This window comes from Heloderma suspectum, chromosome 2 (assembly GCF_057233095.1).
Source record: "Heloderma suspectum isolate Gila_16-S chromosome 2, 16-S_ref, whole genome shotgun sequence".
Lineage (NCBI taxonomy): Eukaryota > Metazoa > Chordata > Lepidosauria > Squamata > Helodermatidae > Heloderma > Heloderma suspectum.
The window spans coordinates 348143138-348170678 of record NC_139459.1 but is presented as its reverse complement, the minus strand read 5'-3'; the positions used below and the strand labels follow the sequence as shown (position 1 = coordinate 348170678).

The window sequence follows — 27541 nt, the reverse complement described above, 5'->3', positions numbered from 1 at the left end:
ACAACTAAATTTATGTTACATTGAAAACCTTTTATAGAATTTGTACAAGAAATAGAGAAAAATGATATCTATGTATGTGGATTTTGAACTTTGAGATGGTCGATCCTTTTTTTCTGTTGTTAAAATTAGGAAAAAGGAGATAATGTCTGTGAACTCAATGTATGATATACAACTAAGATAAGAACTAGAGAAGAAGAATAATAAGCATTTGTTGTGTAAGGGGAGCCAAAGGTAGATATCTTACAATCTTAAGAGATATTTTAGTGCATGTGTATTGTTGTTCTGTTTGTTTTTGTTGTGTTGTGTTGTGTTTTTTGTTTTTAAATTATTACATATATAAAAAAGGAAGGACAGAATGCTAACGGGTTTCCCATATGTTACGATAATAAATACCTATTTTCCCAGCGACCACGTGGCTTCCTTTCGCTGAGTCATGAAGTGTATGTAAATCCTCAATCTTTTTTTCTTATTGTCTGTGGAGGTGAGGTCAGGTGACTGAGATCCCTCCAGGCCACCCCACCAGGAAGATAAGGTCATCGAGGGGAGGGAACGCAAGGGAGGGGAGGGAGTCCAACCATTTTTCCCGCCTTCAGTGCAGTCATTCCTTCACTCGCTTCACTTGCTCAAGACGAGAGGCGCTGCTGCTGCTGCAGAAAAGAGCGTGCGCAACTGGGAAGAGTGGCCCTGCTTCTACGGCACAGTTCAACCTTTATCACAGTGACGGTATGTTCTGAGATATACTTTACATGAATGTGCCCCTATTTAGTGATTTTGTGGTGGCATATGGTGGGGGAAGGACAGCAGCAAAGGACTCCATCCTCCAGCAGCCCGTGTTTTCCAGGCTGCATGGATTCCATCCTCCAGCAGCCGGTATGTTCCAGGCTGCATGGACTCCATCCTCCAGCATCCAGTATGTTCCAGGCTGCATGGATTCCATCCTCCAACATCCAGTATGTTCCAGGCTGCATGGACTCCATCCTCCAGCAGCCCGTGTTTTCCAGGCTGCGTGGACTCCATCCTCCTGTAGCTGGTGTTTTCCAGGCTGCGTGGACTCCATCCTCCTGTAGCTGGTGTTTTCCAAGCTGCGTGGACTCCATCCTCCTGTAGCTGGTGTTTTCCAAGCTGCGTGGACTCCATCCTCCAGCAGCCCGTGTTTTCCAAGCTGCGTGGACTCCATCCTCCAGCAGCCCGTGTTTTCCAAGCTGCGTGGACTCCATCCTCCAGCAGCCCGTGTTTTCCAAGCTGCGTGGACTCCATCCTCCAGCAGCCCGTGTTTTCCAAGCTGCGTGGACTCCATCCTCCAGCAGCCCGTGTTTTCCAAGCTGCGTGGACTCCATCCTCCAGCAGCCCGTGTTTTCCAGGCTGCGTGGACTCCATCCTCCAGCAGCCCGTGTTTTCCAGGCTGCGTGGACTCCATCCTCCAGCAGCCCGTGTTTTCCAGGCTGCGTGGACTCCATCCTCCTGTAGCCGGTGTTTTCCAGGCTGCGTGGACTCCATCCTCCTGTAGCCGGTGTTTTCCAGGCTGCGTGGACTCCATCCTCCAGCAGCCCGTGTTTTCCAGGCTGCGTGGACTCCATCCTCCAGCAGCCTGTGTTTAGGTCAGAGAAGGACTCCATCCTCCAGCAGCCTCTGTTTTCCAGGCTGCATGGACTCCATCCTCCAGCAGCCCGTGTTTTCCAGGCTGCGTGGACTCCATCCTCCAGCAGCCTGTGTTTAGGTCAGAGAAGGACTCCATCCTCCAGCAGCCGGTGTTTAGGCCTGAGAAGGACTCCATCCTCCAGCAGCCTGTTTTTTTCAGGCTTCGTGGACTCCATCCTCCAGCAGCCTGTGTTTAGGTCAGAGAAGGACTCCATCCTCCAGCAGCCTGTGTTTTCCAGGCTGCATGGACTCCATCCTCCAGCAGCCTTTTTTTTCAGGCTGCATGGACTCCATCCTCCAGCAGCCTGTGTTTAGGTCAGAGAAGGACTCCATCCTCCAGCAGCCTGTGTTTTCCAGGCTGTGTGGACTCCATCCTCCAGCAGCCTGTTTTTTTCAGGCTGCATGGATTCCATCCTCCAGCAGCCTGTGTTTAGACCTGAGAAGGACTCCATCCTCCCGCAGCCTGTGTTTTCCAGGCTGCATGGACTCCATCCTCCCGCAGCCTGTGTTTAGGCCTGAGAAGGACTCCATCCTCCAGCAGCCTGTGTTTTCCAGGCTGCATGGACTCCATCCTCCAGCAGCCTGTGTTTAGTCCTGAGAAGGACTCCATCCTCCCGCAGCCTGTGTTTCCCAGGCTGCATGGACTCCATCCTCCAGCAGCCGGTGTTTAGGCCTGGGAAGGACTCCATCCGTCCGCAACCTGTGTTTAGTCTTGGGAAGGACTCCATCCTCCAGCAGCCCGTGTTTTCCAGGCTGCATGGACTCCATCCCCTAGCAGCCGGTTTTCCAGGCTGCATGGACTCCATCCTCCAGCAGCCGGTGTTTAGGCCTGGGAAGGACTCCATCCTTCCGCAACCTGTGTTTAGTCTTGGGAAGGACTCCATCCTCCAGCACCCCCTGTTTTCCAGGCTGCATGGACTCCATCCTCCAGCAGCCGGTGTTTAGGCCTGGGAAGGACTCCATCCTCCCGCAGCCCGTGTTTTTTAGGCTGCGTGGACTCCATCCTCCAGCAGCCCGTGTTTTTCAGGCTGCGTGGACTCCATCCCCCAGCAGCCTGTGTTTTTCAGGCTACGTGGACTCCATCCCCCAGCAGCCCGTGTTTTTCAGGCTGCGTGCACTCCATCCCCCAGCAGCCCGTGTTTTTCAGGCTGCATGGACTCCATCCCCCAGCAACCCGTGTTTTCCAGGCTGCGTGGACTCCATCCCCCAGCAGTCTGTGTTTAGACCTGAGAAGGACTCCATCCTCCCGCAGCCTGTGTTTTCCAGGCTGCATGGACTCCATCCCCTAGCAGCCGGTTTTCCAGGCTGCATGGACTCCATCCTCCCGCAGCCTGTGTTTAGGCCTGAGAAGGACTCCATCCTCCAGCAGCCTGTGTTTTCCAGGCTGCATGGACTCCATCCTCCAGCATCCTGTGTTTAGGCCTGAGAAGGACTCCATCCTCCAGCAGCCTGTGTTTTCCAGGCTGCATGGACTCCATCCTCCAGCATCCTGTGTTTAGTCCTGAGAAGGACTCCATCCTCCCGCAGCCTGTGTTTCCCAGGCTGCATGGACTCCATCCCCTAGCAGCCGGTTTTCCAGGCTGCATGGACTCCATCCTCCAGCAGCCGGTGTTTCCCAGGCTGCATGGACTCCATCCCCTAGCAGCCGGTTTTCCAGGCTGCATGGACTCCATCCTCCAGCAGCCGGTGTTTAGGCCTGGGAAGGACTCCATCCTTCCGCAACCTGTGTTTAGGCCTGGGAAGGACTCCATCCTCCAGCAGCCTGTGTTTAGTCCTGAGAAGGACTCCATCCTCCAGCAGCCCGTGTTTTCCAGGCTGCGTGGACTCCATCCTCCAGCAGCCCGTGTTTTCCAGGCTGCGTGGACTCCATCCTCCAGCAGCCAGTTTTTTCCAGGCTGCATGGACTCCATCCCCTAGCAGCCGGTTTTCCAGGCTGCATGGACTCCATCCTCGAGCAGCCGGTGTTTAGGCCTGGGAAGGACTCCATCCTTCCGCAACCTGTGTTTAGTCTTGGGAAGGACTCCATCCTCCAGCACCCCGTGTTTTCCAGGCTGCATGGACTCCATCCTCCAGCAGCCTGTGTTTAGACCTGAGAAGGACTCCATCCTCCAGCAGCCTGTGTTTTCCAGTCTGCATGGACTCCATCCTCCAGCAGCCTGTGTTTATACCTGAGAAGGACTCCATCCTCCAGCAGCCTGTGTTTTCCAGGCTGCATGGACTCCATCCCCTAGCAGCTGGTTTTCCAGGCTGCATGGACTCCATCCTCCAGCAGCCTGTGTTTAGTCCTGAGAAGGACTCCATCCTCCCGCAGCCTGTGTTTCCCAGGCTGCATGGACTCCATCCCCTAGCAGCCGGTTTTCCAGGCTGCATGGACTCCATCCTCCAGCAGCCGGTGTTTAGGCCTGGGAAGGACTCCATCCTTCCGCAACCTGTGTTTAGGCCTGGGAAGGACTCCATCCTCCAGCAGCCTGTGTTTAGTCCTGAGAAGGACTCCATCCTCCAGCAGCCCGTGTTTTCCAGGCTGCGTGGACTCCATCCTCCAGCAGCCCGTGTTTTCCAGGCTGCGTGGACTCCATCCTCCAGCAACCAGTTTTTTCCAGGCTGCATGGACTCCATCCCCTAGCAGCCGGTTTTCCAGGCTGCATGGACTCCATCCTCGAGCAGCCGGTGTTTAGGCCTGGGAAGGACTCCATCCTTCCGCAACCTGTGTTTAGTCTTGGGAAGGACTCCATCCTCCAGCACCCCGTGTTTTCCAGGCTGCATGGACTCCATCCTCCAGCAGCCTGTGTTTAGACCTGAGAAGGACTCCATCCTCCAGCAGCCTGTGTTTTCCAGTCTGCATGGACTCCATCCTCCAGCAGCCTGTGTTTATACCTGAGAAGGACTCCATCCTCCAGCAGCCTGTGTTTTCCAGGCTGCATGGACTCCATCCCCTAGCAGCTGGTTTTCCAGGCTGCATGGACTCCATCCTCCAGCAGCCTGTGTTTAGTCCTGAGAAGGACTCCATCCTCCCGCAGCCTGTGTTTCCCAGGCTGCATGGACTCCATCCCCTAGCAGCCGGTTTTCCAGGCTGCATGGACTCCATCCTCCAGCAGCCGGTGTTTAGGCCTGGGAAGGACTCCATCCTTCCGCAACCTGTGTTTAGGCCTGGGAAGGACTCCATCCTCCAGCAGCCTGTGTTTAGTCCTGAGAAGGACTCCATCCTCCAGCAGCCCGTGTTTTCCAGGCTGCGTGGACTCCATCCGCCAGCAGCCCGTGTTTTCCAGGCTGCGTGGACTCCATCCTCCAGCAGCCCGTGTTTTCCAGGCTGCGTGGACTCCATCCCCCAGCAGCCCGTGTTTTCCAGGCTGCGTGGACTCCATCCCCCAGCAGCCCGTGTTTTTCAGGCTGCGTGGACTCCATCCTCCAGCAGTCTGTGTTTAGACCTGAGAAGGACTCCATCCTCCAGCAGCCCGTGTTTAGGCCTGAGAAGGACTCCATCCTCCAGCAGCCTGTGTTTTCCAGGCTGCGTGGACTCCATCCCCCAGCAGCCTGTGTTTTTCAGGCTGCGTGGACTCCATCCCCCAGCAGCCTGTGTTTTTCAGGCTGCGTGGACTCCATCCCCCATCAGCCTGTGTTTTTCAGGCTGTGTGGACTCCATCCTCTAGCAGTCTGTGTTTAGACCTGAGAAGGACTCCATCCTCCAGCAGCCCGTGTTTAGGCCTGAGAAGGACTCCATCCTCCAGCAGCCTGTGTTTTTCAGGCTGCATGGACTCCATTCTCCAGCAGCCTGTGTTTTTCAGGCTGCGTGGACTCCATCCTCCAGCAGCCGGTGTTTAGGCCTGAGATGGACTCCATCCTCTCGCAGCCTGTGTTTAGGCCTGAGAAGGACTCCATCCTCCAGCAGCCTGTGTTTAGGTCAGAGAAGGACTCCATCCTCCAGCAGCCGGTGTTTAGGCCTGAGAAGGACTCCATCCTCCAGCAGCCTGTTTTTTTCAGGCTTCGTGGACTCCATCCTCCAGCAGCCTGTGTTTAGGTCAGAGAAGGACTCCATCCTCCAGCAGCCTGTGTTTTCCAGGCTGCATGGACTCCATCCTCCAGCAGCCTGTTTTTTTCAGGCTGCATGGACTCCATCCTCCAGCAGCCTGTGTTTAGGTCAGAGAAGGACTCCATCCTCCAGCAGCCTGTGTTTTCCAGGCTGTGTGGACTCCATCCTCCAGCAGCCTGTTTTTTTCAGGCTGCATGGATTCCATCCTCCAGCAGCCTGTGTTTAGACCTGAGAAGGACTCCATCCTCCCGCAGCCTGTGTTTTCCAGGCTGCATGGACTCCATCCTCCCGCAGCCTGTGTTTAGGCCTGAGAAGGACTCCATCCTCCAGCAGCCTGTGTTTTCCAGGCTGCATGGACTCCATCCTCCAGCAGCCTGTGTTTAGTCCTGAGAAGGACTCCATCCTCCCGCAGCCTGTGTTTCCCAGGCTGCATGGACTCCATCCTCCAGCAGCCGGTGTTTAGGCCTGGGAAGGACTCCATCCGTCCGCAACCTGTGTTTAGTCTTGGGAAGGACTCCATCCTCCAGCACCCCGTGTTTTCCAGGCTGCATGGACTCCATCCTCCAGCAGCCTGTGTTTAGACCTGAGAAGGACTCCATCCTCCAGCAGCCTGTGTTTTCCAGTCTGCATGGACTCCATCCTCCAGCAGCCTGTGTTTATACCTGAGAAGGACTCCATCCTCCAGCAGCCTGTGTTTTCCAGGCTGCATGGACTCCATCCCCTAGCAGCTGGTTTTCCAGGCTGCATGGACTCCATCCTCCAGCAGCCTGTGTTTAGTCCTGAGAAGGACTCCATCCTCCCGCAGCCTGTGTTTCCCAGGCTGCATGGACTCCATCCCCTAGCAGCCGGTTTTCCAGGCTGCATGGACTCCATCCTCCAGCAGCCGGTGTTTAGGCCTGGGAAGGACTCCATCCTTCCGCAACCTGTGTTTAGGCCTGGGAAGGACTCCATCCTCCAGCAGCCTGTGTTTAGTCCTGAGAAGGACTCCATCCTCCAGCAGCCCGTGTTTTCCAGGCTGCGTGGACTCCATCCTCCAGCAGCCCGTGTTTTCCAGGCTGCGTGGACTCCATCCTCCAGCAGCCCGTGTTTTCCAGGCTGCGTGGACTCCATCCCCCAGCAGCCCGTGTTTTCCAGGCTGCGTGGACTCCATCCCCCAGCAGCCCGTGTTTTTCAGGCTGCGTGGACTCCATCCTCCAGCAGTCTGTGTTTAGACCTGAGAAGGACTCCATCCTCCAGCAGCCCGTGTTTAGGCCTGAGAAGGACTCCATCCTCCAGCAGCCTGTGTTTTCCAGGCTGCGTGGACTCCATCCCCCAGCAGCCTGTGTTTTTCAGGCTGCGTGGACTCCATCCCCCAGCAGCCTGTGTTTTTCAGGCTGCGTGGACTCCATCCCCCATCAGCCTGTGTTTTTCAGGCTGTGTGGACTCCATCCTCCAGCAGTCTGTGTTTAGACCTGAGAAGGACTCCATCCTCCAGCAGCCCGTGTTTAGGCCTGAGAAGGACTCCATCCTCCAGCAGCCTGTGTTTTTCAGGCTGCATGGACTCCATTCTCCAGCAGCCTGTGTTTTTCAGGCTGCGTGGACTCCATCCTCCAGCAGCCGGTGTTTAGGCCTGAGATGGACTCCATCCTCTCGCAGCCTGTGTTTAGGCCTGAGAAGGACTCCATCCTCCAGCAGCCTGTGTTTTTCAGGCTGCGTCGACTCCATCCTCCAGCAGCCTGTGTTTTTCAGGCTGCGTCGACTCCATCCTCCAGTAGCCTGTGTTTAGGCCTGAGAAGGACTCCATCCTCCAGCAGCCTGTGTTTAGACCTGAGAAGGACTCCATCCAGCAGCCCGTGTTTTCCAGGCTGCATGGACTCCATCCTCCAGCAGCCTGTGTTTAGTCCTGAGAAGGACTCCATCCTCCTGCAGCTGGTGTTTTCCAGGCTGCTTGGACTCCATCCTCCTGCAGCTGGTGTTTTCCAGGCTGCATGGACTCCATCCTCCAGCAGCCGGTATTTAGGCCTGGGAAGGACTCCATCCTCCAGCAGCCTGTGTTTAGGTCTGAGAGGGACTCCATCCTCCCGCAGCCTGTGTTTTTTAGGCTGCGTGGACTCCATCCTCCAGCAGCCCGTGTTTTCCAGGCTGCGTGGACTCCATCCTCCAGCAGCCTGTGTTTAGGTCAGAGAAGGACTCCATCCTCCAGCAGCCTGTGTTTAGGCCTGAGAAGGACTCCATCCTCCAGCAGCCTGTTTTTTTCAGGCTGCATGGACTCCATCCTCCAGCAGCCTGTGTTTAGGTCAGAGAAGGACTCCATCCTCCAGCAGCCTGTGTTTTCCAGGCTGTGTGGACTCCATCCTCCAGCAGCCTGTTTTTTTCAGGCTGCATGGATTCCATCCTCCAGCAGCCTGTGTTTAGGCCTGAGAAGGACTCCATCCTCCAGCAGCCTGTGTTTTCCAGGCTGCATGGACTCCATCCTCCAGCAGCCTGTGTTTAAACCTGAGAAGGACTCCATCCTCCCGCAGCCTGTGTTTTCCAGGCTGCATGGACTCCATCCTCCCGCAGCCTGTGTTTAGGCCTGAGAAGGACTCCATCCTCCAGCAGCCTGTGTTTCCCAGGCTGCATGGACTCCATCCCCTAGCAGCCGGTTTTCCAGGCTGCATGGACTCCATCCTCCAGCAGCCGGTGTTTAGGCCTGGGAAGGACTCCATCCTCCCGCAGCCCGTGTTTTTCAGGCTGCGTGGACTCCATCCCCCAGCAACCCGTGTTTTCCAGGCTGCATGGACTCCATCCCCCAGCAGCCTGTGTTTTTCAGGCTGCGTGGACTCCATCCCCCAGCAGTCTGTGTTTAGACCTGAGAAGGACTCCATCCTCCAGCAGCCTGTGTTTTTCAGGCTGCGTGGACTCCATCCTCCAGCAGCCTGTGTTTAGGCCTGAGATGGACTCCATCCTCCCGCAGCCTGTGTTTAGGCCTGAGAAGGACTCCATCCTCCAGCAGCCTGTGTTTTTCAGGCTGCGTGGACTCCATCCTCCAGCAGCCTGTGTTTAGGCCTGAGATGGACTCCATCCTCCCCCAGCAGCCTGTTTTTCAGGCTGCGTGGACTCCATCCCCCAGCAGCCTGTGTTTTTCAGGCTGCGTGGACTCCATCCTCCAGCAGCCTGTGTTTTTCAGGCTGCGTGGACTCCATCCTCCAGCAGCCTGTGTTTAGGCCTGAGAAGGACTCCATCCTCCAGCAGCCTGTGTTTTCCAGGCTGCGTGGACTCCATCCTCCAGCAGCCTGTGTTTAGGCCTGAGAAGGACTCCATCCTCCAGCAGCCTGTGTTAGGCCTGAGAAGGACTCCATCCTCCAGCAGCCTGTGTTTTTGAGGCTGCGTGGACTCCATCCTCCAGCAGCCTGTGTTTTTCAAGCTGTGTGGACTCCATCCTCCAGCAGCCTGTGTTTTCCAGGCTCCATGGACTCCATCCTCCAGCAGCCTGTGTTTAGGCAGCTTCTTTCCATGGGATGCAAAATGTGTGCCTTTATGTTGGGGGTTGGGTGGGGGTGGCTGCAGCTGCACACAGCGGGGAAGGCCAGCAGCCTGTGTTTGGGGCTGAGAAGGACTCCATCCTCCAGCAGCCTGTGTTTTTCAGGCCAGATGGACTCCAACCTCCAGCAGCCTGTGTTTTTCAGGCCAGATGGACTCCAACCTCCAGCAGCACCCTCAAAGTGCTTTTACACTGCGCTATATCTGTGATTGTAGGCTGTTTACAAGACTTCAGCTTTGCTATAGTGAAATATGGTACTGAGTAATTCTCTCACCACCACCACATGCATTTATGTCTCCCCCTGCCCACCCCAGTGGCATGAGCATGGAGAAAAAAATAATTCGTACTCAATCCATTACTCAAAAGATGTACGGACATCGGAGTTTCAGCATGGAGGATGCAGTTCAACGATATTTGGAGAAGCATGAAGCCCAAGTTGTAACCAGCCTCAATAGACCCAGCACTAGTCCACCCTGCAACTTCAAGCAGCGCACACCACCAAATACTGCTGCAGGAAGTGGCACAGCCAGCCACATCTCTGGAGGAACAGGAAAAATGTGCATGGATGGTGAGCAGAAGGGTGGAAGTGTGTCCAAAGCAGATGGAAATGTTCCCAAGGAGATTCTACAGTGGTGGAATGACAACGACGAGGTCTACATCATTGCAAAGGATGAATCTGGTAAGACTCTATCCTCCCACAGGCTTTTCAGAGCTTTAGCGGTGAGTAGGGATGGCGGAGAATTCCGCCACGGACTCCAGTGAGGCGGGATTCTAAAGAATCCCTGCGGAATCCCCCCAGGATGGACCTACCTGGTGGCGGATGAAGCGGCGGCAGTGGCTCCAGCCACTGCCAGGCCGCTGCGGCCGCAAATGGCGGCTATCGTAGCAGTCGCCATTTGCGTCCCTACGCTGGCCCGTGATAGGCTACGTAGCCTATCACGGCTAAAGCAGGGACGCAAATGGCGTCCCCTACACCATTTGCGTTCCCGCTTTAGCTGTGATAGGCTACATAAATATTTACGTAGCCTATCACGGGCTGGCGTAGGGATGCAAATGGCATCCCCTACACAGGACGTCATTTGCGTCCGCAGCAGCCTGGCAGCGGCTGCAGGCCCCACTGCGGGTTGGCCTGGCCGGTGGCTCCGCGGACTGGCTGCAGAGCGGAGCCGGCCAGGCAGGATTCTGGGGCGGGGGGAGGAATGGATCGCCTCCCCCCCCGTCGCGGATTCTGGGGGGAGGAACGGATCGCCTCCCCCCACCTGCGGACCCCAGCGGAGCCAGGTAAGCGGGGTTTCGTACACCCCTAGCGGTGAGGACAATTTTAGACAACTCTTGTGTAGCTTTGAAGTATGTACATTTAATTTGCACCTTGTGGTGTATGTTTTCTCATCTCAGTGCAGTAGTAGCTTACATCTGCACCTTGTGGAATGTTAATTGAAATTCCAAGCTATGTTTCATAGTTTTCCATAAGTATATAGTGTTTTCTCATTGCTATTACTCATGTGTACAAGGTGCATTTATCCTGAAATTCCGCATCTATTTGGAATCTTTACAGAAACGCCCACAACCGTCCTCCCTGCATCTGAGAGCGAAAGTGGGACAGAAGATGAACCAGGTCCAGAGCTACCTGCTGATAATTACCTCGTGGGCAGTGGTTCACGTAATTTGGAAAATAAGCCCAGAGGACTTAATTTCAGCAGTGATTCAGACAGCGATGATTATGGTGAGTCCTTCTGTACCAGTGTCCCTGAGTCTGTGGTCAAGCCTGCAGGGTTCTTTGGGAGCAATCCCAAACCTCAGGAACCAATATCCCCTGCTAAGTGCTCATCATCGTCATCACCAGTGCCACCAACAACAGCATCCACAAGTAGAGATGTGTGGAAACGTGCAGCTCCCGATGCCACCTCATCTGAAACTCCCATTCCCCAAAGAAAAGATGGTGGCAGGGTGAGTTCTTATGTGTGGCGCTTCTTCAAATATGAGAAAAATGATCGTTATGTTGTGGTTTGCGATGTTTGTAGAAGTCATGTGCGCCTAGGAAGGGAAGGGGGCTGTGCACGACTGGGCACGTCTGCCATGAGGCGACACATGGAGGTGCATCATGCGCTTCTTGTGCCCAAAGATAGTAAAGGCAAGTCCCTCTCACAACAATCCAAAAAGGCCGTTACCGCCTTCGTTGCATCATCTTGCAAAGACCAAACGCAAAGTGGTTCGGGTGAGAAGGACACAGAAGGCAACTCAATTAAGAGGCAGTTGTCAATGGAAAAATGCCTCACACTGACACAGAAGTTCCCCTCTAACAGCGTCCAGGCAGCAAGGTTGAATCGAGCCCTGACAGAGTTCATTGCTCAATGCATGCTGCCCTTCTCCATAGTGGAAGAGGAGGCCTTCCGGGACTTCGTGAAAGGATTGTGCCCTCGGTGGGAGGTCCCCTCTCGTCACTACATTAGTGGCGTTGCCATTCCAGCCCTGGCTTCTGAAATCAGAAGGGTACTCCAACAGGATTTGAAATGCGCAGTTGGAGGAAGTATACATTTAACGAGTGACACATGGACAAGTAATCAAACAAAGTCTTATCTGTGTGTCACTGCGCAATGGGTATCCGTCAATGAGATCTGCAGACTGACTCGGAGAACAGCAACATTGACCCTCACAATTTTCTCAGGGACACATACAGCAGAAAGCATTACCAAAAAAATTGATGGTGTTGTTAAATCCTGGTTCGTCCCCTTAAATCTAGCAGTGGGCTGTTTAGCGACAGATAATGCCTCCAACTACCTGAAAGCGGTCCGCATTGCAGGGCTAAACCACATTCAGTGCATTGCGCACTGTTTGAACCTTGTGGTGCGTTGCGGATTGAGCAATGCATCTCCTAAAATAGGCAAGCTACTTAAGATGGCCCGATCCATTTGCACCCACTTCAGGCAGTCCTGCTCAGCAATGGAGGCAATCAGCGCCATCCAACGTAGCCGTGGTCTTCCACAACACAGATTCATCTTGGACGTGTGCACACGCTGGAACAGCACATTGCATATGCTACAGAGACTCTGTGAGCAGAGAGCTGCTATAAATGACTACGTTTTAGAGAAACAACACCCTTCCATTTTTTTTGTCACACCACAGCAGTGGGTGTTGATGCAAGACCTGGTTGACATATTAAAAGTATTTGATGAATGCACAACTTTACTGAGTGCAGACTGTGCTACACTAGGCCAAGTTCTACCTGTGCTGAAGATTATAGAGGGAGCTCTGAGAAAATGCTGTGCTGGGCTTTGTAAGCACACCAGTACTGAAGACAGTGAAGCCCCCAATCCTGCAGGTAGGCTTGCTGAATTCCTTCTACAGGAGATGGGCAACAACAAACACATCACTTTGATGAGGAGGGATATGAAATACATTGCTGCATCATTCCTTGAACCACGGTTCAGGGATAGCACAATGAGGGAGGTGCAGCAAAGCCAGAACCCTGACTTCCAAAGTCTAAAAACCTATTTAACAGAGAAAATCATAGACTGCTACAAGAGAGATGTTCCGGATGAGAAGGAGCTGGGGAAGAGTGAGGCTAGTAGGACTACTACCTCCCCTGAAAATAATATCTGCAGCAGCAACATCACCAGCAGGAAGGGTGATGATGCTACAGCAGCTGCACCACCACAACGTACAGGGGCATCTCGTGGTAAGTTCTACTTGTACTCCTCATTGGCAGTGGAACTTGGTGTAACTGTGCAGGAGAACTGTACAAAAAGAGCCAGGAAAGGATCTGCTTATGATGTGGCTATCCAGGAACTGGAAGCTTATACCAAAGACAGTTTCTCAGTAACACACAGCAGACCAGAGAGTGATTCTCTCCTGTACTGGGACACAAAACGTGGAGTTTGGCCAAATCTGACCAAAGTTGCCATTTGGCATCTATCTTGCCCTCCCTCGAGTGTGTCCTCGGAAAGGCTTTTCTCTACCACTGGGAACATTGTCACCACCCGCCGAAGCAGACTCACACCAGCACATGTCTCCAGCCTTGCCTTCATACGCTCCAACAGGAAATGGATTCCTAAGCTGCACCTCCCCCCACCACCACCACCTGAAACTGTCAGCATAATAGAGCAGTCATCAAGTGACGAGGAGGACCCCGTGGATGATGATACGGCCAGTAATGTGACTCCCAAGTTCTGAGGAGCAATGATGCAGATTCATGTGTGTGCTTGTGATTGTGTGTGTGACCCTAAGTTCATGCACATTTTCAACTGGTAGAGAAAAAACCATTTCCAAACGTGCATGAAGAGGCAACTCACAGAGTGGGTTGTACCACCAGCAGCAGACACATTCCACCGTAGCCAACCTGTTCTTGTTTTGTGCAATCACATTTTAAGGTACACACACACAAATATACATACACTACACATATCTCGGACGCCAGCTTGTGTATAAGCATTCACCATTGTTTGGAGTGATCCTAATGTTTTCAGGTCTTTCCACTAATGTCACAAAGTGCCCTTATGAAAGCGATGCACTGAAGGTCTTCCTTTTGCCTCTCTTTTGCAGTGCTGTGTGTCAGTGTGTGGGCGCATCGTATCATACATTCCGTGTTGGTTCACGTTAGTACTTTTGCTAACAGTTTAAGAATAAAATTATATCTCTTGACTTGAACCAAAAATGTGTTTACTTTTTTTTTCCAAGGCTGAAAGAATTTTAAACAGAACAGAAGTAATGAAATGAAACACAAACGCAATGGCAATGTTGCCAGCTGCAGGCCTCAGTTGAGATGTAGTGCCTCCTCAATGGCCTGGACCCTTCTTTGGAGATCATTACCTGTGTAGAAAGAGAAGAATAAACCACAGTAGTAATATGCGTCTTGCAGGCAGTTAGCTCAACTGTCATTCTCTATGCAGTACTTACAGGTCCTATTCAGCCTCCGCACATCCCCCAGCAGATGCCTAAGGTACCAGAGGAGGCGCTTCATCAACTGTGGAAGAAGAAGGGTGGCCTTCCTCTACAGATGCTCCTCCTGCTGTTGGCTGCTGATGTTGCTGCTGCTCAATGGCTTCTGGTTGTTGTGCCTCCTCCTCCTCCGCCTCTCCTTTCTCTCTCTCTGTAGCCCTCAGTCCCTCCTGAGCCAGCAATGCACAATGCGCCGCTGTGGAATGTCACAGTAACAGAATGATTTCAGTTATATACATGGTGAACAAAACCACGGTCATTGATCTGTCTATCACCATTTCCAATTCCTACCATAACCAACCATGGATTCTGTCCCACCACAAGGTCTATTGAGGTGATAAGGGAGGCAGATAACACAGTATTGCCATTTTTGGCTGGATGATGGGGACTGTTGGACTTCAGTAAACATGCACAGGATAGCACTTTTACTCACCCCACAGAACTGATACTGCATTCCAGTGTTGCAGATATTTGCAGTGTTGTGGCCACTGGTATGTGCACACACAGTTCCTTGCTGACTTACTCATTTAGTTATTTATTCTATGTATGCATTGCATAAATCCCACCTTTTTTCCTAGCGCAAGGAACCCAAGGTGGCTTACATTATACTCTTCCTCTCCATCTAACCCTCACAGCAACAACGTATGTAGGTTGGGTCTTTCTGACTGGCCCAAAGTCACCCAGCGAGCTTCCATGGCTGAGTGGACTATACCCAGAGATCTCCAAGCTCCCAGTTCAACATTTGTTCATCAGTTGACTTGAGTGCCATTTTCTTGGTAGAAAGGTGGGGCGCAAAAATTCAGAAATCACTAAATAAGGATGACGTGCACTGCACAGAGGCTGGCAGCGGCGGCAGCAGCATTTCACCACAAATGGACAGTGTGTCAGTGTGTATAATATCATTTGTAGCCAGGGCCACATAATCCTATGCATGTTGTACAGGAAAAAGGAATACAGTTCCCAGCATCCCTTCAACCAGCCAAAGTGGCCGGAAGATTATGGGAGTTGTAGGACCTTTATCTGTCCAAACAAGCATAGGATTGCGTGCTAAATGTCAGAATTTGTTTTGTTTCCACATGACTGAGACCACAAAGAGATAGCTTCATCTTTAGGTGGGCTTTTGCATTAGCTTGTGAGGGAGGGGTGGTTGCAAAAAGGGCTGGGACTGGAGGGACCTGGGATGGGAATAATAATAATAATAATAATCAGACTGGTGGTGGTGTCCAAGAGGAGTGGCAGACCACACACATTATTGTTTTCATATTCATTCAAGCTTGATGATGGGATAAATATAACTTACCAGGCATACGCCTCTGAGAAATTGCGGGCTTCCCCACCTTGAGCCACACTGTCCTGACCCTCCAGTAGTATGGTGGTGGGTTTGGCAATGGTGCCTTCTTCTCCGCTGCATCCAGCCCTTCATTCATAAAGGAGTGCTTCAGGGCTTTCCACTTGGAGCACAAATTTATTATTTATTATTGCATTTATACCCCGCCTTTCTTCCTCTCGCTAGGAACCCAAGGCGGCTTACATTATCCTCCTCCTCTCCATTTTATCCTCACAACAACAACCCTGTGAGGTGGGTTGGGCTGAGAGTCTGACTGGCCCAAAGTCACCCAGTGGGCTTCCATGGCCGAGTGGGGACTAGAACCCGGATCTCCCGGCTCCCATGTACCTCCTGATGCACTCCCAGTATGCCTCATTGCGGCAGGAGCTGCTCCCAAAGAGCACTGCCACCGCCTCCCTATTTTTAATATTTATTATAAGGGCCTTGGTTGCTGCCCCCACCTCCCTAACACTGCTTTGTCTGCAGCCATAATGAGCAGACACACTTCAAGAAAAACCAGACAGCAGAATTGCAACCATGACAACCAGACAACCACCATGCACACGCACAACCATGACAACAACCACCACCACCACTCGCACGCACAACCACAACAGCCAGACAACCACCACCACCACTCACACGCACAACCACAACAGCCAGACAACCACCGTGCACACGCACAACCACGACAACCAGACAGCTGCCGCCGCCACCATGCACACGCACAACTACGACAACCACCACCATGCACAACCAGACAACCACCACCATGCACAACCACGACAACCACCACCATGCACAACCAGACAACCACCACCATCACGCACAACCAGACAACCACCGCACACGTGCACGCGCACCACCACGACAACCAGACAACCACCACCACGCAGAACCACAACAACCAGACAACCACCGCGCACACGCACCACCACGACAACCAGACAACCACCGCGCGCACGCACCACCATGACAACCAACCACTGTGCACATGCACCACCATGCACAACCAGACAACCACCGCGCACATGCACCACCATGCACAACCACGCACAACGACAACAACCAGACGACCACGACAACCAGACGACCACAGCCAGACAACCACCGCACACGCGTACAACCACGACAACCAGACAACCACCACCACGCAGAACCACAACAACCAGACAACCACCGCGCACACTCACCACCATGCACAACCAGACAACCACCACCACCATGCACCACCACGACAACCACCACCACTACGACAACCACACCACCACCACCACCACGCACAACCAGACCACCACCACCACGCACAACCACACAGCCGCCGCCACCACGCACAACCACGACAACCACACAGCCACCATGCACATGCACAACCACGACAACCAGAAAGCCACCACGCACATGCACAACCACGACAACCAGACAGCCACCACGCACAACCAGACAGCCACCACGCACAACCAGACAACCACCACCACCACACACAATCATGACAACCACCACCACCATGCACGTGCACAACCACAACAACTACCACCACCACGACAACTGCCACCACGCACACCGCGTTCTGGAAGTTACCAGGAAGTTTACGAGAGATTTCCCAGAAGTGGAGCCGGAGCCCCGTTGTTTTTATTTGGGAGACCCTGGGTTTTCTGAGGTTAGCAAGAACAGTAAACGCGAGGAACATAAACAAGAAATACTCAGAAATTAATAAAATCACAACTCCTGTCCGAGAAAACAAGACGGTGGAGCGCACAGAGGGCGGGAAAAATTCCCACCATGAGAAAAAATACGTAAACAATTACGAAAATAGCAGAGGAAATTCCCACCAAGGGAAGAAATACGTAAACAATCATGGCAATGGTGAGTCTGGCAGAAGTTACGTGGGAGGGGATTCCCGCCAATGGGTAAAACGTAAACATTTACCAAAAAACCCGATTCTTGCAGAAGTAATGTGGGGAGTTCTCGCCATGAGAAAAATACGTAAACATTTACGAAAAATAGTCTTTTTCCGGAAGTTATGTGGACTGGCGGAGATGGACGGCTGCTGGTGCGAAGGATTTTTTGGTGGTCAGTATGTATTTATCTACGCAATTTCCAGAGCGGAAAAAAACCAGAGAATTCCGGGGGCTTGCAGACAGCAGAACGGGGCAGAGGACGCAAACTGCGGAAGTCAAGAGGGACGGCAGGGGCACAGTTCGCACATCCCTAGGTAGAAGGCACTCTATGCCACTGAGGCCACCTGAGCCTCAAGCAACAAAGATGGATCCAGAAGAACCCCCAAGCTATGAGCCTGCTCCTTCGGGGGAGTGCAAGCCCCTCCCAAATACATTGAGCATCCTCCATCTGGTCAGAAGAACCAACCAGTCTTGTCTGGATTGAGCTTCAGTTTATTAGCCCTCATCCAGTCCGTTGTCACAGCCAGGCACTGATTTAGCACATCCACATCCTCACCTGATGAAGAGGAAAAGGAGAAGCAAAGCTACATGTCATCAGCATACCGAGAACAATGCACTCCAACACTCTGGATGGCTGCGCTCAGCGGTTTCATGTAAATATTGAACAGCATGGGGGACAGAACTGGCCCCTGCAGAACCCCATGCTGGAGAAACCACAGGGCTGAGCAATGTTCCCCAGGTAGGAGTGAAACCACTGCAATGCAGTACCTCCCATTTCCAACTCAGAGAGTTGTCCCAGAAGGATACCATGATTGATGGTATCAAAAGCCACTGAGAGATCAAGGAAAATCAACAGAGTCACACTCCTCCTGTCTTTCTCTCAACATAGGTCATCATACAGTGCGATCAAGGCTGTTTCTATGCCAAAACCCAGCCTGAACCCTGACTGAAATAGGTCCGTATAATCGGTCTCACCCAAGAGTGTCTGGAGCTGGCTTGCAACCATCCGCTCAAGGACCTTGCCCAAGAATGGGATATTTGCCATGGTCTATAATTAAGATTTTCTGGGTCTAGAGAGGATATCTTCAGGAGTGGGCTCACCACTGCCTCTTTCAGGTAGCCCGGGACCACTCCTTCTCACAAGGAGGCATTAGTCATCTCCCTGGCCAGGCCGGCTGTTCCCTCCTTGCTGGTTTTTAATCAGCCAAGAGGGGCAAGGATCCATTTAGAGGTGGTTGCACAAACCTGTCCAAGCACCTTGTCAATGTCCTTGAGCTGTACCAACTGAAACTCATCCAAGAAAACTGGACAAGGCTGCGCCCTGGATACATCACCTGATTCACCTACTGTAACACTGGAGTGTAAGTCCTGGCGGATGCAAGAGATTTTATCCTGGAAGTGCCTAGCAAATGCATTCCAGAGTGCCTCAGATGGATCTACGGTGTCCTTAGGGCCAGCATGTAATAGCCCCTAGATGACTCTGAAAAGCTCTGCTAGGTGGCAGATAGAGAATTCAACAGAGGTAGCAAGATGTTGTTTTTCCGCCCTCACTGCCTCTGAATTTACCTTACCATGGGCACATGCCAGTGTTCTATTCCATCCGCTAGGAGTTCTTCTCCATCTGCACTCAGGCCATCTCCTATTTTGTTTCATTGCTCTCAGATCCAGGGTATACTGTGGAGTACTACGAGCATTACTCTAGAGAGGGCACTCGGGAGCAATCATGTCAGCCACCTGGGTCATTTCTGCATTCTACAGATCAACCAGGGTTTTGACAGGGGAGTCTGCAAGATCAGCCAGAAATCTCCCCAGAGCCCTCTGGAAACCAGCGGATCCATTAGCCTCTGGGGGTGGACCATCTTAATAGGTCTCCCACCCTTGCAGAGAGGAAAAGCTGCGGTAAGTCTAAACCTCAGAAGGTGATGATCTGACCATGACAAAGAGACTAATGCAAAGTCCCCCACCTTCAGATCACAATCTCCCTGTCCAGTTGAGAAAACCAAATCTAGAGTATGCCCCGCTACATGTGTTGCAGAACAGAGTCAAATGATGACTGTCCATGATCTGGACACTAATGCAGATCATGCATTAATGCAGCCCAGGATTGCATTTGCTTTCTTAAGCTGCTGCATCACACTGCTGGCTCATATTTTGATATGTGTGTTAATGCATCATAGAGTGGAAATGAAGGGAAAGTGGCTGTGATGCACACAATGATGCTGAAGTTGGTTCTTGGTTCCTACTTCTTTATTTGCGTCAAAACATTCAATCGATAAACTGCACGAGGACCTGATCTTTAAATAGTGCTGTACCCAAACTAAGCTTTGGGATATACAGGATTCAAAATGGCTGCTAACACAACATGCTTACCGACACTCGGTGGTTGAGTTAGGGTTGTTGTTGAACAACCCTAAGGTTGTTTTTTTTTGAACCGTGGGTTAGTGTGAGCCCAGGACATTTTCTGCAGGCTGGCTTGTTAACCACCCTGAACAACCTAACAACCAATCATGGATTCTCAGGGTGGCTTGTTCGAGAAAAATAAGCCACACTGCATGGTTAACAAGCTACTGTGCAGAAAATGTCCTGAATTCAGACAACATGCTAACCCGTGGTTCAATAAACAACCCCCGGTTCAATAAACAACCTACAGTCAACCACTGAGTGTGTCATCTAGTAGATGACATTATCCTGAAAGTGTAGCTATATGACTTGGGGCAGCCCAAAGTTTGGTCACAGAACATGGCACACCCATCGTGAACTTGCCTGGGGAATGCTGGGAGTTGTAGTCCAACACACTTAGAAAGCGGCAGGTTGGAGAAGGCTGGCATAGCATCTTTTCTTGCCAAATTTGGGTTACTGTTTTAAGCACGGACTCCAGTGCAGATGAGCCTATCCCATAATGATTCCATTTATCTTTAAGGGGGCTCAAGACTCTTGTTGCTGCTAAAAACTAATGTGGCCACATTGCTGGAAGCAGGTTCAGACCAAGCCATTCTACCGCCTGAGGCAGAGACACATCCCTACCCCAGATAGCTCCATACAGAAGCTGGCTAGACTGGCAGTTGAATCTCATGTCACTGCTGGTGTCAGGAGGATAATATCATCCATCCAGTGAGCTTCATAGCTGAGTAGGGACTAGAATCCCTGTGTGGAGACTAGTCTCATGAGCCCTAGTCCAACACTCACTTCTACACCACACTTAGCCATTGGGTGGAACGCATCCCACCTGGTGAGATTCCAGTCTCCCTTGGTCAGCCCAGTCTACTCTGCTTGGTGCTTACAGGCTCGCCTCTTATTAGATGGAAGGGAGGAGGAAGAGCTGCTCTTGGCTACTATTTAAAGCTCAGGCAGAGCAAGCAAGAGCTGTTGGATGAGATTTGCTTCCACCCCACACAGCTCCATGCTGGCAGTTAAATCTCATTTCAAAACTGGTGATGGGAGGACGTGACTTCCTCCACTGCACCTGTGAGGAGCAGGCTAGCTTTGGGGGAGGGGGAATATAGGGCAAGCTGCATGGCCTTCCCAGCATTGTCCTCCAACATCTCAGCCCTGTCCTTGCCATCCAGGATGTGGCTTTATTTTATTCATTTTGCAGGGTGGAGGTAAAATGAAACGAGTAAATTGCCCAAGAGCCGAAGTACAAGGTAGAGGTGGGGCCTGAGCTCAAAAACAAAGCCACTCTTTCAAAGCCAAGTAAAGAGGACTCGGGAGGGCAGCACTTCGCTTTACAGCATGCCAGCCTTCCCGTTTAATAAAGGCAATAAGGGCTGTGATGGGTTGTATGCCCTTGTGACAAACTGGCCCTCAGATACAGGACCTGTTCACATGATCACTGCAGCTTAAACAAGCCACAGTGGCTTGTTCAAGCTATGGTGTGGGTGGGCACGTGCTGGGTGCCATTTGCCTAATAACCTGCCCAGGTCTGGCTTGTCATGTCAACTGAACCTGGGTGACATGGCTTGTTTGAGGGGGAAATAAGCCATGTCGGGTGACACAAGCCGTGCCTGGGTGGGTGATTAGGCAAACGGCACCCAGTATGAACCTGCACATGCCATTACTTAAACAAGCCACCATAGCTTGTTTAAGCTATCATGATTGTGCAAACTGGGCAATCCTATTCCTGCCTGCTCAGAAGTAAATCTGATCGCAATCTATGGGATCAACTCTCCAGTAAATGTACACAGGATTGAAGCCTTGGGGGGCAGGGGGACACACACCACCCGCAAATGATTGTGTGCCTCTCCATGATGTTGGGTCTGGTTAGAAAGTGTTCTTCCCCTTAAACCAGATGTGTAAATGCTGTCAAAAAGAGACATGATGTCACTTAGCAACTGGGTGGAATGCATCCCACCTGGTGAGATTCCAATTTCCCTTCTACTCTGCTTGGTGCTTACAGGCTCCCCTCTTATTGGATGGAAGGGAGGAGGAGGAGCTCCTCTTGGCTGCTATTTAAAGCTCAGGCAGAGCAAGCAAGAGCTGTTGGACTGTGTTTCTTTGGAGCTGACTCGAAGAAGGGCGCACGATGGCAACTGTAAGTTCCTTGGAATGTGAGAAGCATATGTAGTAACAATGTAGAAGTATCTGTGTCTGGCCAATGTTCTGTGTTAAAGGGGTTTTGTGTGCTCCTTTGGGGAGGCTGGTTAATTAAAAAAGCAGATAACTAGTTTTGAAAAGTGTAGGAATAAGAGCAGAACAGGAGGCTGTTCTCATGCTAATCTATATGATAGTAGGTGTGGCCTGGAATAATAACTAGAGGGCACATTGTTGGTTTAGATGCATGGAGGAAGTGGTATTTGTGATTACAAATGTTACTTTTAGCTTGCAGGTCAAGAGCTTACTAGACTTTCCTAAAAATCCAAAATCCTCCAAGTAAGGTTTAACATCCTAGGTACTGACTAGGACTTGGGTGAACAGAAGGTAGGTCTGGATCTATTGGGACAGCTCTGTGCATTTAGAAATAGAGTAGGAAGGATTTCTGCCTCTGAAATTAACAAACAGTAGCAAAACAACTTGCCCTTAATGATAAAATTACTTGCCCTTAATTATACTAATGAAGAAAGTTTGGGGTAATCAGGACTGAAGGTCAGCCTTATGATGAGATGGGGTGGGGGGGGTGCCTCAAGCAGCAGATGCTGGGTGGTACGGAGGGGGTAGTGTAAAATAGCCAGGGGGCTGATGCTCTCCTTTGGAGGACAAAGCCTCCCCATTCCCATTCCCCAAGCTAGCCTGCTGCCTTCAGGTGTAGTAGAGAATGCTGTCCCATCTCTAGTGTGGAAGTAAGATTTAACGGCCAGTCTAGAAACCTATGTGGAACTGATGGATTGGCGGTGTGTGTGTGTGTGTGGGGGGGGGGGGCATCTTTTCCTTCATCTCAGGAGGAGGAAGCAAAATGCCTTGGGACAGCCCTCCCATGAGTGAATTTTTGTGTCTGAGCTCCATTCTGTTATGGTACACAAATCAAATGCTTGGCTCAGAATTCTTTCATTCTAAGTGTGTGTCTTTTGCACAAGAGTCCAGCTGATGGATCTTGAAGTTCTAATTAAAAAAATGAAATGGCCCCTGTAAGTTTTAAGTCTGCCCACCAGTGGGTCAGGACATCTGTTTTTTCAACCCACCATGGGTGAAGATGAGTTGAGAAGGGGCTGAACACCCAATGCCGGGGGGAGCCAGTCTGAGCTACGTGAACAAGACTAAAACTCAAGCTATAACTCTGTATACTATGGTTTCAAATAAATGCTCTTTCGAAAAATCACTCTAAAATGGTTACAGTGCTTCTTGCTGAAGCAGTTGAAACAACAGCAGCAAGGTGAACCACAGGGAAATTGCCTGTATTTTGCTTCAGGTAAAGCAATATCTGAATAGGAATTTGAAGCCCATAGAGTTAGAGTTTCTACATGAGGCTGTTAATCAGTTGTATCTACTTTCAGTTTCATCGCAGAATTAAGATCCAAGCACTAAGGAAGTTTGTTTCCTTTCCTGCTTTTCTACTACATAACCTCTAGATGGCACTGTGATATAGCAGAATAGCACAAATACACAATAGGAAATCACGCTTTCTTTAGCCATTAGAAATACTGCATTTTCTCAACTCTAAAAAAAAAAAAAATTTGGAGAAAGTGCTGTTGACAAACAGAAGTGAAACTGGAGTGTCACAACATCGTCTAAAGAACCCAAGTAGGGAATGACAAGTGCATGATAAATGCCTTGTGTAGAAAAGCCATAGAATTAGCCTTCTCTAATGGCATCACTGAACCATAATTTCCTTGAGGACCCCAGAACAACAATTCACTGGAAATAAGGTGGGGGCAAACCACTTCTAATTCTGTAATGGAGAGAAGGCCAGTGTCATGAAAAGTTACATTTGCCAAAAAGAAGATAATTAGCTTTTCTGAAGTCCAGTGCCCCACAGCCCAGCCCCCAAATAACCACTTAGAGAGTGGCAAGTGATGAAAGGATCAGGGCAGCAGAAGCAAACTCCATTTTATTCCTGTAGTTAGGATGGTACTGAGATTTAACTTAGTTTAAAATGGAGGTGGGGGGAAAAGAGAAATGTTAGTTGTGTGCCTCACAACTGAAGCAATGCACATGGCTGTCTAAAGCAGGGGTGGGCAGAAAGTAGATCTCCAGATGTGTTGGACTTCACCTTCCAGCATTCCTGACCACTGGTCACCTGGAGATCTACCTTCTGCCCACCCCTGGTCTAAAGCCCCCTCACCCCCGCCCTGACAATTAAGTCCAGGGTCTTAAATTACCTAGCTGTACCACTGGAGGCAGAGAACTGTGTCCTTCTGCCAAAGAGTCTGCAAAAAAGAGTGACTGACACTGATGTTATTGTAGTGATGCTCATGAGCCACATCTGGTGGTGATCAGGATTTCTCCCTCCATCTGCTGGCACAACAACTCTGTGCTGCAACTTACCTAGAAATTTCCTTCAGTCTTCTAGGCTGGACACCTTGATGCTTTTACTTGGGAGAGAGAATCTAGACTAGGTGAGCATAAGTATGTTCCCTTTCACTTCCCCATCACTTAAAAGAGCATGTAATAAAGGGGCTGCCTTTGAAAATGGTCTGGAAACTTCAGCTGGTCCAAAATACGGCAGCAAGATTGTTAACAGGGACTGGCCTGCGAGCTCATATTACGCCAGTACTTTTCCAGCTGCACTGGCTGCCAGTCCATTTCTGGGCCCGATTCAAAGTGCTGGTGTTAACATTCAAAGCCCTTAATGGCTTGGGGCCAGGTTACCTGAAGGATCGCCTCCTCCCATATGTGCCTGCCCGGACCTTAAGATCATCATCAGCGGCCCTTCTCTGTGAGCCCCTGCCAAAGGAAGTGAGGCGGGTGGCTACTAGGGGGAGGGCTTTTTCTGCTGTGGCACCCCGGCTCTGGAATGAGTTCCCTAGTGAGGTTTGCCTGGCGTCTACATTGTATTCCTTTCGGCGCCAGGTGAAGACCTTTTTATTTTCCCAAGCATTTTAGCATTTTAGCTTTCTAAATTTTTATCTTTGCTGTTTTAAATCTGTGTACTAAACTCCTGCACTGCTGCTAGGTTTTATTGTAGTTGTATTGTTATATTGTGGTTTTAATGTTCTGTATATTTTAAATTGTTCTATTGTGTGTTGTTTGGATTTAATTTTTGTGAACCGCCCAGAGAGCTTCGGCTATTGGGCGGTATAGAAATGAAATAAATAATAATAATAATATATATTTGTAAGTATATTTCTAAACTGCCTTTTAAGACTTAAGGCCATCTCAAGGCAGTGTATTTATTTTATTCATTGCATTTATATCCTGCCTTTTCCTTCAGGGAGCCCAAGGTGGTATACATGATCCTTCTCCTCTCCATTTTCTCTTTGCAGCCACCCTGTGGGGTAGGTTAGACTGAGACTCAGTGATTGGCCTGAAGTCACCCAGTGAGCTTCATGGCCGTGTGGGGACTAGAACCCAGGTCTCCCAGCTCTAACAACTAAGCCACACTGGCGCTCACAGGAACATAATACAATAATACAAATACAAAATCACCATTCTTAAAATGTATACCCACCTCTCTAAAATCAACAGTTCTGAAAATCCTCAGGACAGCAATTAATAAAGTGCAGATTTAAATGTTAAATCTTTGAAGTTTTTTTTAATTGAACGATGGAGCTGCTTGAATTTTGGGAGGGGAATAAACTCCACAAATGTGGGGTCACTGGTGAGAATGCCCTGCAACTTCTAAAACACTTTTGCTTGCACTTCCTTCAGCCAATGATTTTCACCCACTTAAAGATCAAGGCTGGTGATCTCACGAATCTGAAGGGAATACTGGCACCAGATGCCAAAAGGTGGGTACTGATGGAAGAGCGGGACATGGGGAGTGGGGGAGGAATGGGTGAAAAAGGGGAGGAGAGACCAGAAAAAATACAACTGAGATTGAGGGATGGTGATGTTACTGTGTGAGACTCTAGTGTAGCCTTCACCAACCTGCTGCCCTCCAGATGTTTTGGACTTCAGTTCCCATCAGCCCCACCCAGCATAGCCAGTGGTCAGGAATGGTGGGGATTGTGGACCAAAATATCTGGAGGGTGCCAGATTTAGGGAAGGCTACTCCAGTAGTTCCTATCAAATGGAACCTTCAAACCTAATACCTTGCCTCTGTCTTCATGACAGAGTTATCATCAATCTAGGCCGGGATGAGTCAAATCTTATCCTTCATCTCACCTTTCTCTTTGTGCGTCCCCCGGGTGTTGAGACCAGGACCATTGTGTTGAACTCCATGGCAAATGGAGAGTGGGGTGAGGCCGAGAAGTTCCAGGCGTTGGCCTTGCCTTTCATGAAGGGAGAAGAAGCCAGGGTGAGTAAGGAGAGCTGAAGCTGTGCAGATGAACTCTTTTGTATGGTTGGGCTTGATAACTCCTTGGGGCCCATTCCAGCCCAGTGACGCTTGACTCTACATTGCTGTGAATGGGTTCTCTTGGTCTAGGTTGCTTGGGGCACAGAGCTGGTCAAAGCCTTGGATTGTTACTAAACCTGGTTTTGATAGGGGAGAATAGCTGATGACTTTCAGTAATGACCACGGGGGGGATCTTCACGACAACAGAACGAGAAGCATGTTGGAATATTACCTGGATTTTCATGGAATTGGCTTTGGTCCATCAGGGACACACAAAGCAAAATAAGCCGAGTGTTTTCAGGGGTTACACAGCACTTGAAAGGAACATAGTTCTGGGTGGGGTGCGGGGAGTAGAACTGCACCTCATCAAACTGGCAGGGGCTGCTCAACCAATGAGAGAGGCTTGTTTCCTGCCCCTGTCCAGGCTCCCCCCTGCTACTACATTATTATGAATGGAGAGCAACTAATTTTCCCCATGTGTGCAGATTTCCCTGAAGAATCCAAAACCCCAGGTTCTCAAGTGCAGCATCTGAAGGCTCCCCCTGAGAGCTTCCTCCTGACACCAATTTCACCCTATTCTAGCATTCTGCTGCAGTTGCTGGAATAGCAACAAAACCCACCCCATTTTCCCCCATGGATGCACTTTTGCCTTGAGAAGCCAAAATCCCTAATTCTCAAGTGCAGCATCTGAAGCCCCCACCCCACGCCGAGCAGCTCAGCCCTCAGTTTTGTCCCATTTTAACACTCTGCCCTGGAGTTATTTCTTCCACCCCCCCTTTCTCTTCTCAATGAGAAGCTCCCTTAAACCTGAAAGATAGTTACTGCGATAAAGCGGAGAAGGGACTTTACATAACAGAGAAGCAACTTGAAACTACAGAACATCAAAGAAGCACAACATCGCGATCGCAATTTAAGAGAGCATTGGAGAAGTGAAAGAGTGCTTTAGGGCGAGTTACTAAAGTTAGCCTTAAACCCTTTCACTGCAGGGGATGAGTCCACTTAGGGACCCCTAGTGGTCCAAAGGTTCAACACTCATGTCTTAAAGCTTAAGGCTGCCTGCTTGGGCTGTTTCTTATCTCCAGGCTGCAGAAGGTATCCAATGGGCTAACCTTTGATCTTTTCTTCTCAGATGACTATCCTCTTCAATACCCAGAGGGTGAAAGTAAATATGCAGGGAGAGCAGTACTTCACATTCCCCAACCGACTAGGATTGGATTCTGCAGAATTTCTCTCAGTGGAAGGAGACTTCAGGATCAAAGCTGTCAAGTTTTACTGAACTTCAGCTGTTCCCTTCTTGTGTCTCTAAAATAACCTGTCAATAAAACAAGTAACATAAATTGTG

The 27541-nt window shown here is 50.6% G+C and overlaps 1 protein-coding gene across 4 annotated transcripts; it reads left to right on the top strand.

Annotated features, from left to right (window-relative positions):
• The first annotated feature begins 591 nt into the window (after positions 1-591).
• LOC146355439 (16 kDa beta-galactoside-binding lectin-like) lies at positions 592-27541 on the top strand. 4 transcript variants are annotated; one of them, XM_084832551.1, is made up of 7 exons: positions 592-723; positions 9482-9846; positions 10723-10890; positions 21727-21861; positions 25572-25651; positions 25977-26160; positions 27329-27533. In XM_084832551.1, exons 2-5 carry the CDS (start codon positions 9486-9488, stop codon positions 25607-25609), a joined length of 702 nt encoding a protein of 233 aa, XP_084688677.1. In that variant the 5' UTR covers positions 592-723; positions 9482-9485; the 3' UTR covers positions 25610-25651; positions 25977-26160; positions 27329-27533. The 4 variants fall into 4 exon arrangements, with proteins under 4 accessions (XP_084688677.1, XP_084688679.1, XP_084688680.1 ...); XM_084832553.1 differs by lacking the exons at positions 592-723; positions 9482-9846; positions 10723-10890 and adding an exon at positions 24266-24319 and having other exon boundaries at positions 21809-21861; positions 27329-27541; XM_084832554.1 differs by lacking the exons at positions 592-723; positions 9482-9846; positions 10723-10890 and having other exon boundaries at positions 21809-21861; positions 26064-26160; positions 27329-27541.

What these genes read in the sequence shown, in the direction of transcription:
- LOC146355439 (XM_084832551.1), top strand. Translation starts at nt 9,486, where the DNA reads ATGAGCATGGAGAAAAAAATAATTCGTACTCAATCCATTACTCAAAAG. An exon ending in TTCAGACAGCGATGATTATG is followed by an intron (nt 10,891 to 21,726) that starts GTGAGTCCTTCT and finishes TGGTGCTTACAG; the next exon opens with GCTCCCCTCTTATTGGATGG. An exon ending in AAGGGCGCACGATGGCAACT is followed by an intron (nt 21,862 to 25,571) that starts GTAAGTTCCTTG and finishes CACTTCCTTCAG; the next exon opens with CCAATGATTTTCACCCACTT.